This window comes from Parasteatoda tepidariorum, chromosome 7 (genome assembly GCF_043381705.1).
Source record: "Parasteatoda tepidariorum isolate YZ-2023 chromosome 7, CAS_Ptep_4.0, whole genome shotgun sequence".
NCBI classification, from domain to species: domain Eukaryota; kingdom Metazoa; phylum Arthropoda; class Arachnida; order Araneae; family Theridiidae; genus Parasteatoda; species Parasteatoda tepidariorum.
The window spans coordinates 64,772,212-64,785,497 of record NC_092210.1 but is presented as its reverse complement, the minus strand read 5'-3'; the positions used below and the strand labels follow the sequence as shown (position 1 = coordinate 64,785,497).

General features: G+C 28.3%; 1 protein-coding gene across 1 annotated transcript in view; it reads left to right on the top strand.

Moving 5' to 3' along the window:
• Positions 1-9,203: 9,203 nt before the first annotated feature.
• LOC107452666 (acid-sensing ion channel 1B) overlaps positions 9,204-13,286 on the top strand; it is a 24,146-nt gene continuing 20,063 nt past the window's right edge. The window contains exons 1-2 of the mRNA XM_016069213.3: positions 9,204-9,355; positions 12,117-12,418. Of these exons, the coding sequence (XP_015924699.3) occupies positions 12,141-12,418 (278 nt within the window). The 5' untranslated portion in view covers positions 9,204-9,355; positions 12,117-12,140. The remainder of the gene's footprint in view (positions 9,356-12,116; positions 12,419-13,286) is intronic.

Here is a 13,286-nt window from a genome sequence, read left to right as displayed (position 1 = left end):
ATATTTCAGTCAAATAAAGAAAATTTTCACAAATTATCATTGATTACGCTCATTCGATGGTAAAAACAAGAACAAATAATTATATGTTTGCAGTTTTACTAATTGATGAAGAAATTTGTTTTATTGCTAGAAATTTAAAGAACTAGGTGACTATGTATTTTAATTTTGCTTCAATCAAAAATTAGAAGCCAGTAACACCCATGGATTCTATCATTCGATCATACGAAGACAAAATCATTAGATCAAAAGTAATTTAACGTGGTCGTTTCCTTTGTGTCCTGTAAATGTTTAATTTGAAATTAGCGATTACTAATCTTCGTAATGCACAGTAAATATGTTTTTATCTACAGCAAGAACATATATTCATCAAATAGAAAAAATAATAACCCCTGGTAGGAAAGAGAAGTGCCTTTTGCACTTAGCTATGAATCTAGGGAAATGTAAAGAAATATGTATATATGTATTTTTTTATCGTCTCGTCGAATATTAACCCTGAATAAATTCTACTTCATCACGGAAATGGAAACTCGTTGAATCTACTGCAAGTAAATTGTGGCAACGAAAGCAGTATGTATAATTGAATTTCATTCATTATTCAGTCTTACTTCTCCCCTTTATTCAGCTATAGAGTTTTTCCATATTTTTGTAATTTACTAATGAACTTTGTCACGCAACTTATTATATGTTATCAAATTTTGTTCTGTTGACGCAAATACTGCTAAATTTTCTCCGAAAGATGTGATCAAATTCGAACAAATGCAATCAAATTTCTATACGAAAGTGTTAGTAATAATATTTTCACAAATTTTTGAATTCTGATATGCAGAGATATTGTTTAGAAAATAATTTTATTTCTCGAATATAAAATGCATTTTATAATTATATCTTTCTGTTTTTCTTCTACTAAGTTTAATAAGATACGAAGATCAAGTCAAGTTTGAGAAAAACAAAACTTTCGCTAATTGAAAATGTGTTTTATTATACAGCTTTTTTTAATTTATAAATGTATACATATATATTTAAAAAGAAAAAGAAAATTTAAAAAAATAAAATTATAAAAATTAATTTAAATTATAAAATTATTAGCGAAATGATATAATACAATATTATAAAGCACTGTTTTGCATATAATCTCGTGACATTTTCTATATTATGTTAATTTCTAAAAATTTGTAAATTTTTTACTTTTTAATATTTTCTTACAATTTTTACTTTTTTTCTTCAGTTTATTATTTTCTTCTTCCATTTTTTTTTCCTTTTTTTGTGTTTTTATGCAATATGCTTACAAAATAGTGCACTTTACTTTTAAAATTATTAATTTTTGTTTTCAGTTCAGGTAAGGAAACTGGTTTTCTAAATATCAAAATCAACTTCCTTAGGCTTAAATATAAGAAAACTAGTCTTTGGTACTAAAATTGTTTCCCTAACACATTCTATGAACCTACTTATTGCTGCTTTATTTCCTGCTCGTTTATTTTACCAAGTGGTATTTCTTAACTTACATTTATTGCAATAATAATAACAAACTTTTGTTATTCATTTTTTTCCATTAAACAATTTACGATAATTTCTTTTAATAATCTTAGTGTAGGAACAATAATGAATCAAAATTCGACATGGAAAAGGATAGTCTGATTAGTGGGCATATATTAGTAAATTGATAACTTTTTCAAATAAATAAATAATTTTGTCTTTAATTTTAAACTAAATATAAAGTGCATTTTGTTGCTTGTTTCAAAGCAATGATTTTATTAATTTTTTTTCATAAACTTTGTTAACATGTTTGATTTATGATACATGAAAAAATTCTTATTCGCTCTTTCTTCTTATAAAACTTGTTTATTTAACAAAACTGAATAATAAGTAGCTGAATATGCGGTAGCTGAATGATTACATAAAATTAATATGAATGAGCTTAAAAAGCTAGCACAATCTAAGAAAAGTTTAAGTAACAAGACTTTTCTGCAATACATCCAATAAAAGAAATTATAAAACTAATATTATTGTTTAATGTTTTCAAAACGAAATAATAAAAAAATACTGGAATAGTCGGTTCCTTTTGAAGCATATAATGTGAACAAAAAAGAATAAGAATGTTAGCCATCCGGAAGTAAAGCTCACATAGTTTAAGCATAAGTGAATTAACTATTCAAAGTATCTTACAGCAATCTAATTACTATGAATTAAGTATTTTAAACGGCTTTGAATCATCTTCTTACTCTTATTCTACTTCAACAGACAAAATAGAACAAAAAAGTATAATTTAAGCAATGTTACAAAAATTAGCTATTTTCCAAGTCTTTTTTTATAAAAAAAAAATAGAGGTACTTAAAGGAATTCTGCATTCAAAGAAGAAATGAACAATATGATTAAAAATAGATCAGATCTTCTCGTTCATAAATATAAACTAGTTAGAAAGGAAAATTTATATAAATAATTAAAATTTTTACTAACTTCTAAAGTAATTACCATATTTAATTGGAATAATTAGTTGAATTAGTTTAACCCAGAATGGCTTCAAAAAATAATTCACTATATTTGGAGCATTAATTGCACTCTTAAAACTACTGTTTATAAATAAATGAGTTTTTCCATTTATGTAAGGCTCTTTTCTTAAAATGAAATATATTAAATTTTCTCCAGACAAAATTTTATTATATTTTTTATATTTCATTATATTTTACTATGTATATTTTATTATTTATATTTCATTAATCTCCAGACAAAATTTACTATGATAAAACAATCTTTAATAAAATAAAACGTAATTTAATTTGCGGTTTTTCTTGTTTGAAGAAAATTTTTCTTTAATATTCTGGGATTTCAGAGATTTTAGTATAGTAACTGAAGTATGGAGGTGTTTATCATTCTTTTCAAATTAGCAAAATAATTAATACATTTTAAAAGCCTTCAAGATTTAGAACATAAAAATCGAAATTTTCAACAAGCAACACTAATTCAAAAAACTAAAAATACCTTCATAAACGATTAATGATTGATAATTAATTAATCTATATAAATAAAGCAGAATGTTTAAATATGTGTTAGAGTATGTATGTACCGTATAAAAATTCGTACTTCTGAATCGATTTACACGAAATTTAGTGTATATACATTCGAAAACTCAGCGGGTTTATCTGTTAACATTAAAACTTCTTCTCACCACTGGTTCACGAGCTACATCTCAAAGTAAAAGAAATGGCAAATTTTAATTATGGACTATGGATGATCTCGAGAAATAGCATCATGTCAAATGATATTGCTTTATTTTGATGAATTATTAATTGAATTACTTCTAAAAACATGTATTACTTACTCTAATCATGTAAGATTCCGGGACAGGCAACAAGCAATAAGAAATAAAAAAAGTAACATTGTTTTAGCAAAATTAGTCGTTTATCTTTCTGCATGATTTCGTTGGGGAGATCAGTACCAATTTATTGACCATTTTCTTTTTTTCAAACCCATACAAAGCACGGGTATTCAATTAATAATTCATATAATCTGTATGCCAATGGAGCTATTTTGATGTATGTGTAAAAACATTTTGATAGATACGTATACACTGTAAAAAAATATGCTAAAACACATAATAATTATGTAAATTCCTCACAGAAAATTTCTGTTCTCCAAAACTGCAGAAATTTACTGTGAAACTACATCGTAATCTGTCGTAATTAGATATTCCTCAATGTCCACAAAAATTTGTGACATTTTTTTTCTTTTTGCTTTTTTGCCAAAAAAAGTTTTTTACAGCATGAACTTTAGAGATGTAATTCACAAGTAAGGGGAGCATTGTACCAATGTATCAAGCCTTTTCTTTTTTACCAAAAAATTTGGAAATATACCTTGCAATTCCTGTCGAATCAGATGAAGTACATATTAAAAAATAATTATTCTCGGAGAGCAAATAATTTTTTCTTCATTCACCTAGTATAATAAAAAACACCCGGTAGGGAAGATATAATTCCGTTTGTTTCATGCCCGCATAGAAATAAAATAAATTACAGCAACAGCTCAGAAAAAAGAGCGAAATAATATAACAGTGCAGATTAATGAACGATTTTAACAGAACGAAAGCAAGAATTAAATCATTAAAGATTAAATATTCTATGATATTACTTCATGGTTATTAGTTTCGAATAGCGTATTTGATTATCAGGTTTTCTTTCCAATTTACTCACATAAGTGGAATTATGTATCCCCAGATGACGACGATTTAAAACGTATTGTACCTTTTTTTTTCAAAATAAGCATACTAAGCCTTTTCTCGCAAAAATAAATCAATAAAAATTCTAAAAGAATGTTGGATTATAGGCCCAATGAGTGAATTTTTATTGCAATTATATCCGAAAGCGAAAAAGTACAATACTCATTACTAGGTGGGGCATTCTAGTGTGGTCATAATACTGACCCAGCCGTACTACAAGTTAACCTTAAGTTAATATTTTATCCTTTGTGAAGTACAAGTAATGCAGTAATTAATTTTGATGTACCGGCGTTAAATAATATAAATTTAGTTAATAATAGATGGGGTAAAGAAAATTAATCAAATCGTTCAGGATTTTTAGATCAAATTATACATGGTAGTAAAATTAGCCTTCGCTAAAATTAATCAATAGTATATTTTTAACATAATTACTTGCTACACGCTAAAGAGTATATGAAAATAAAATATTTTGCATCATTAATAAAACTCGTGGTAGAATTGAATGGCACAAAGAAAGTACAGCGGAAGTTATACTTCATAATTCCCTAAGATATAAGATTAATTTAAGAAATAAATTAAGGTTGAACAGAAAAAAACATTAAAATAATGAGACAAAATGTTAAATTAATTACTAACATTCCATTTTATTATAACTCTTAAATAATAAGCTCAAACATAGCACATGGGACATTACCCCATGTATCATCTATTTATGGAGCACAAATTGATATCAAATAACTAAATGAATGCTCAAAAGCAGTGATTCCCAAAGTGGTCTATATCGACCCCCAGGGGTCGACGACAACCTGCAAGGGGTCCATGTCAAGTGAAAAAAATATTGGGGGTCCATGAAATGGGGGTCAACGATAGTGGATCTCATATAAGTTGGTCCTGACTTTAATTCTGGCATTTCATGAATGAAATAATCAAAATACACTGATAGTACCTATTTATTTACATTATACTACCTTATAATATAAAGACATATACCTATCTACATTCTACATAATTTACGAAAGTAGCCATGAAGTAAAAATTTTATAAAATTTAAGTTATTAGGATTATTTTCTGATATACGAAACTGAATCATTATAAACTAGCAGTTGCCTCAGCTCCGCCCGCGTACGTTTTTATTTTTGCTGTGTGTAAGGTTTTATTTCGTAACAAAAAAGTATTTTTTAGCTGTAAATTTATTTGAATTTAATTAATAAATATATAAAATTAGCATGTGTTTTTTCTTAAGTTTTTCACACTACACTTCACTTCAATTAGAAATATAAATTTTTCACAGCGAGTAGCACTATACCAGCTGTCAAAAAAATATTTGAATTTGATGAATTTACAAAAAATCAATATCAGGTAAATCATTTACCCAAAACCTAAAAACATGGCAAGGGGTCTAAAGACGAGACAAAAAAGTTCAGGAACCACTGCTCTAAAACAATAAATTACTAATATGTAATATTATACAGAAATTTAAATGTGTCGACGAATTCATACAATTGCCATGAAATTGGCTAAAAAATCAAAAGCATTTGTCTCATTACAACACAAAGATAACTGCTTCCACAAAAAAAAAGAAGAAAAAAGAGTGAGAGATTCGTCGCCTTAAACCGGAGAGGGCGAGCCAGCAAATTCTCAAATAACAATGCCACACTTCTGAAAGAAAGTTAGAAGGTTTTGAGGAATGTTAAGCCCTGTTGTCATTCATGGGCGAAAAAGGAAAGCTCTTCTTAACACATTCTACTTACCGCAAACGGTATTCCCCCTCTACATGGAAGGAATAGTTATAGTCTCTCTGTGGAAAGAACTCCCCTTGCTCCTTGTCTGTAGCAGTGGCGGTGACTATGGTTACGAGGTTGAATTATTTAAATTAAGGATTGAGTCAATATTTAAATATTTAAGACAGGTTTCAACTCGGATAGGCTAGAGGAAAGAAATCAGAAAAGAGAAAGAGCTCCCATCTTTGAAATGCTTTAATTCTTGTTTCCATAGTAGCAGATTGGCATGACTTTATGGCGAGGGGAATTCTTTCTATGGACAAACTATATATAGTTGAGGTGCAGCTTTTCTTTCCCTCACATCACTTGTGCTGGTTTGGTTGAATTGAGGCATCTTCCCTTGACACAATCATATAAAGTTTAGATATTGGTTAAGTCTGGTGAGTGTTTATAATTGTAAAAACAGTAATGAAGAAAAAATTTATCCCGTAATTTGAGATCATGTTTTACAACTAATTCCTATTTCTTTTGTTATTAATTGTTAAAGAAATTTTTTCATGTATTTTTGAAATTCAATTTCATGCTTTGTTAGAGTGTAGCGCATTTTTTTAAGTCTGAATATAAGCAAGAAATAATGATTAAATATTTAATAATTTTTTAAACAGCATCTTTTCTTTAAAAAAATTTAATAACTATTTTTTTTTCCTGAAAGTTTAACTTATAAAGTTTCGTTCACTAATCTTTGCAAATGATATTTAAAATATTTATTTAACAATTAGTTTAAAGTAAGATGTTTTTGCATTAGTAAATACCTACTGCCGATTAGAAAATCTTAATTATGGTGTCTATGACAAATTATAAAATATTTAAATGCCCTACCTCTGAAAAGTTTTCTTTTAGTCTCCTGAATAAAAAACCAAATATTTTGTTTTTCTCGTAATCATATTTTTTTAATATCCCACACTCTCATTGATATTAAAATTTTATACCTACTATTACAAGATTTTGATATTAAATTTTATTCTTTTCACTGAATACAGCGCTATTTTTAAATTCATGACCCCTAAAAATTTTATTTTAAAGACCTGCAATCTGAAAGTTAAAACAAACTTCATCACAACATTTTTTAAAAACCATGCAATCGTTTTGAAAATTAGAACTTTATTTCTCAAATTTGCAAGCTATACTCAATTTTCTCATAGTAGTCAGGGTTCGAAATTAAAAGCACCTGATCTCTCACCATTTTAATTCTTAAATGATTTTGTTATAAATTTTTAATAAAACACCCAAACCAGCTCTTATTAATAGCTAAATTTAATTAATTTATATGCAACCATTAGCATCCTGTTTAATTTTAATTTCACTGTCTCACATTTAGTCAGTAAGTTAAATGACAAGTACAAAATTATAGTTAATAGTAATTGTATTATTATATAACTGGAAATAGAGAATACCTGTATTTACAAGTGATTGCAGAGGAAATTTGAGGATTTGAAATGACCTTGAATTTTGGAAACTGTATATATGATTTAGTTAAAGATACATAAAGTCATCAAAACACGCAGGTATGAAAGGGGGTGCGATATTCAGTTCTTCTCAAGGACTCAGTGGCAGAAATCTTCATGGAGTGAAAATGTTATGAAAAAATGTTTTAATCTTCAAAAGATTCCCACAGCACGAAATTTTAATTTCATTTTGGTAAATATCATTTCTTGTTGCAGAGTGTATAACACAGATAAGGAAAAAAATGCATTAACAAATGCCCATCGTCTGACCAGCAGATCGATCGTAAAGTTTCTTAAAATTTATTTGAAAAAATGAAATATAATTAACAAACTTTAAAAAATGCACATATCTACACAAGAAAAATCAATGATTTCAAACAGTACACTTTCCAGGTACACTTTATTTAACATTTGTAGGTGTTGCCTACTTTTTAACGCATAGTTGTGAAAAAAAAGTACACTGTTGAAGCATGAGTCTCAATCAGAACAGTGCACAATAAGAAGAATGGTTTTTAGTAACGTGATTTTGCCTCGAATAGTCCAAACTGATAAAAAAAGCAGTTGAAGAGATTCAAAGAAGAATTCATGAAATTTGGATTTAGGGAATTTGAATATTGAAAACTGTCTGTATGATTTAGTTAAAAATGCGTTAACTCATCAAAACGTGCAGGCATGAAAAGTGATACGATATTCAGTTATAATTCAGCACAAGAAAGAAATTGAAAACCAAGGAAAATCAACAAAAAGTTAGATATCTCTCACAGGATTAAATATTCATTAACCACGGTTTCTAAACAGGCAATTGCGATCTGCTACATTGACTGCAACTTCTGCTCTCATTAGTTGCAATGTGATAGCAGAGGACAATGTGATAATATCCATTAATTAGGATAACTTCAATAGAGAACCAACAAAGTTGGATAAAACATGCATCTTGAGTCCGGTAATTTTTACCGTATTTTGATTCGGAATATTTTTACAGTATATAGGAAGTTGTTATTTTAGAGATAGATTTCCTTTTGTAGTGCTTTTTTTTTAAAAAAAAAGGAAAAAAAACATTTAAAGATGAAATACAGAAGAAAAATTAAAAATTTGAAATTATGAACTACGTACTAATTTAATATGAAATACAGTAGCTAAAATGTTAATTAAATATAATACTTAAAATGCTTGTTTTCGAGAATTGTACATATTGCGCATACAAATAATTCAATCAAAGCTCAATTAATTTCAGCTCAAAATATTGAAGCAATACTAACAAAAAAAGGGATCTGTGATACCATATCAATATGTTCGTCTAAAATGTTAATGACGTAGTAACCCTTGAAATACTTATAAAGAAAAAAGAGTAAATAAGTCCCACGAGCAAAAACCAGTTGAAAAGATGCAGAAAAAGAAACAAAGTTGTTCAATTTAATCAAAACAAGTTCATAAATTTATGTATCTTTAATAAACAAAATTAAACACACAAAGAGTAGCAACACACAGTATAATCCAAATATGTGCGTCACTCTTGATCGGAAAAGCATAAATTTTAAAATCACCAAAAACTGACACACCGAATATGAAAACATTATCAAATATGTATTCATGACATTCTGTCGAAATGGAAAGTTTATTCTTTAAATATTTACTCTGCCATTTATGAATGAACACAAAATGATACTAAGTGACGGTGATAAAAGGAATTATTGAACAACCTATTTAATAATTAAAAGAAGAAACACTTTTCGCTTCCATCCCTGCAAACTCGAATTATTTCGCTTACACAAATTAAAAGCTGACAACAAAACTTTGTTAGTGAATGAAACACTTTCCTGCGTTTGGAAATGCTTTGAAGTACAACTTTTAAAGGTATTTGTTTCAAAACATTGAACAATATTTGGTGATTTAATAAATAGGCAATTCAATCTTCAAAAGTAAGTATGCTTTGAAATGTTTTAATAACCTATTTCTCTTGTTGTAATTTTAAATACTAGAACATCGGACTGATATGTAGGAAAATATTTAAACAAGGTAAATTTTCATATATTCAAGGGACAAATTTGGCACATTTTAGTGTCAAGCGCTTTACTGAATTTACAGAGTGTTTAAATAATTTAAATTGTTTAGGAGTAATGTACTGCCAATAATAAAATGAAGTAAGCATAGTTAAAGCAATTACATTATTATTGTTTACTTAGTTCTAAAAGTACTCCCAAATTTTGTGTTCTTTTCGAACTCTGCAAGCAATTGAAGTTTGAGTTCTGAAATTTTGACTATGATACTATACCCATTTTTTTTACACTTTCGTCCATTATTATTTAGATTGGAGCTCCTAAACCAATATCTGTAGTGCTTTTCTAGCGATAATCTTGGGTGCTAATTATATATTAATGCGCCTTGAGATGTTTAAAACCCAATACAGTAAAACTTGTGTAAGTTGACCACTTGTGGTGCATTGTTTTAGTGGTCAACTTAGACAAGTGGTCAACTTATAGAGGGAGTGGGTCATTGTTTACTTTTTCGTTTCCTATATCATGTTGCTATATATTTAATTCTTTTTTACTTGACTTAAAAATTTTATTCAGAAAATATGCAAATGAATATCTTAAGAAATGTGTTTAAACCTGAATGAACTTCAATTTGATACATAATTCTAATATTTAACTAATTATTTTTTGTAAAAATTATTTCGTTAGTTATGCATGTGAAGTGTTTCATAAATATAATTTCTTAAAATATCAGAACACGAAAATATGTAATTTGAAAACTTTAACAAAATAAGATTATTTGAACACTTTAAAATTTATTTACTACTCTTAAAGATCAAAGACCATAAATAAAGGATCAAAGCATATTTCAGAGCATTCATTTATTCAAATGCTCACTATTGCAACTGGAAGAGCAACTTTTCAACTAACACACCTGTTTTCAATGAACGGATGAAAGAAATGGTCAAAAGCTGACCCCTTACAGTTTCCCCTGATGGTCAACTCACAAAAGGGTTTAGATTAGCTTTTTACACTATTTCACCAAACAAGTGAAATTTTAACATACATTGCAAAAATGACAGAAAATTTTCTGAATTTTTTTTTTCTGGTCAACTTATGAGGGTTTTAGAATAGAATTTCATAATACTCCTAGACAAAATTGACTTATTTCAGTGGTCAACATACAAGATAGACAGGTGGTCAAGTTACAAAGGTTTTGCTTCTTTATATTATATAGGAAAAATTCCGTTCTTGATAATTGAGGTAAACTCTTGCAGGTGCCCAATTTACAAGGGTGGTCAACTTTGCAGGTTTCACTGTATGTGGTTTTAGGATAAATACATCTGCAAGATATCATATTTTTAAAAAAAATTAATTTACATTAATAACAAACATTTTTGGTTGATTCAGCATGCAATAGTTCGAAAAGACTACTTTTTCTAATTATATCATAAAACAGAATCAGATCTGTGTGTTGAGAGAATATAATCTAGTAAAGTATCGGATAAGCGTCTCATTATATAGTATTTTAAACTAAGTTATTATTTAACGTTTTGTCAGAATATTGCATTTGTTCAGTCTACACTCTCAGAAATAAAACTCTCACATTTGACGATCCAACAATCTTTGAGCTGTATTTCGTTGTTTTTGAGAATCATTTCCTCCCGAAATCACGTGATTTGAGACGAAATATGATTTTTCAAATATAGTCCTGCAATTCCCTCACATTACGTGGCAGCACGAATTTGGTTTTTCAAGTAGGACCACAAATGCTCCATTGGATTAAGGTCAGGAGATTTTGGGGGTCAAGACATGACTTGAAAGTCACTGGAATGTTCCTCGACGACTTGAACCTTATGACATGGTGCATTATCCTGTGGGTAAACACCATCCACCGCAGGAAAAACTGTTGCCATGAATGGGTGAACCTGGTCTGCAACTATGTTCAACTAGCTTACAGACATCAGGGATTGTTTTATGAGGATTATGGGTCCTAATGTGCCCCATGAAAACATTGTTCCTGGCGAGAAACCATGAAACCCTGGGTGAGCCCATTGTTATAGATGGAGGGTGGTCATAATGCAATGGCTCTTCGGTGTACATTGGTTGAAAAAGATATTTTATGTACAATGTATCAGAAGTTGGAAAGTATTTGCCAACATTGTACCGAATGGGACTTTATGAAAATAATTCATATTCATAAAAACAGAACCTCGTAAAAATAAGTATTTCCGATTGACACTCCAACGTAGAATCATCCTGCATGAGTAAATAGTAAACTTACATGCCATGTAACAATATGTATTATTTTCAAGATACTTTTTCCATTATTTTTCCAGTTGCAAAGTAATAATTAAAACTGCAGATAGGTGAAACAATCTCTTCCATCAACTATATAATTTAAAGCAAATTTTATGCTTCTTTCATTAAAGGTGTATATATTTCATGATGGTGAAATATATTGTATATATTTCACCAATCTGCCGAATTAAGTGGAAATTATTTGTAACTATTATATAATGCATATTTAATATTTTATTTTTTTAAACTTTTTGCTTACTTTAATGGAGAAAATATTCATTTCCATTTATATTCATTTCACATTCATTTTCGATCATTATTTCTAGCTCTTATTTTAATAATGTATCTCATAATGTTAGCATAATAACTACATAAACTAGATATTTATACACTGTTTTTATCATAGTTAAAAAAAATAATCGCATTAAAAATGGATGGAGAAAGAGTGGAAAATGCAAATTCGAAACCAAAATCCTTCAAAAGAATTGCGGTAAGAGTATTAACAGAAACAACAGAAAAACAAAAAAAGGTCAGTACATCACGGAAAGTATTCAGAGTTATTGTGTTTCTTCTTTTTACGGCTGGTTTCTTGTATCAAGTGATTCGTTTCCTCACTTTTCTTCTCGAGTATCCAACTGTTGTTAACATCGAAATAAGAAGTCCTGATTCCTATATTAGTCCGGCAATTTCATTTTGTAACAATGAAAGGTAAGTATACTTAATTTTGTTTTGAGATTGTCTTTCTGTTAACATTTTTGATGTGGCATAAAAAATACAGCTCTTTTCAAAAATATTTTTAAAAAAAAAAATCGTAAAAGTTTATATTTAAAATTAAAAATTTCAATTAAGTTATAAACTTTTAGTTACTAAAAATTTTTTTTCAATTTTACATACTTAAAATTTTTATTTAATTTTATACGATTTTTAAATTGTATTTAGTCCTTTGTCCTATGTCAGTGAAAATTACAGAAGCCGTAGCTCCATACGAGTTGCCTGGTAGAGTTTAATCAAAATTAAGATAGTTAGCAAAAGAGAAGTAAATTTATATTTTATAAAACTTTATGCTGTGCTTTCAAAACCTTTATATTAAATAGACCAACACAATAAATGTTTTACTTTCTCTATCCTTATTTTCATACTGGTTCTAAGTCAAATAAAAGAAAGTTGCAATAAACATTAATAAATAAGTTTGCAAATTGGACGGTTTATTTTTTATCGCTACCTCACAAAACTACCTTTGGAAGTGCTGATAATGAATGACTTAATTAATCTATCCGTATATATATATATACATACATACATACGAGGGTTGTTATTTATATTTCTGGCCTTGGCAGCAGTAAGTGTTGCTAGGCGACCGCAGACGATTTTAATCAAAAGTTTGATATTTTTAAACATAAATTCAGCAGACGATTTACCATTATAGCTTCATTTGTGTTGTTGACAGTAAATTGAAAAGTTCTTCTCTTTCAAAAAATGGAATTGAATCGTGAACATTTTCGTGCCATTATTTTTCATAACTTTCGACGTGGATTGTCAAGACAAGAGTGCTTCGATGAACTTAATTCTTTATTCA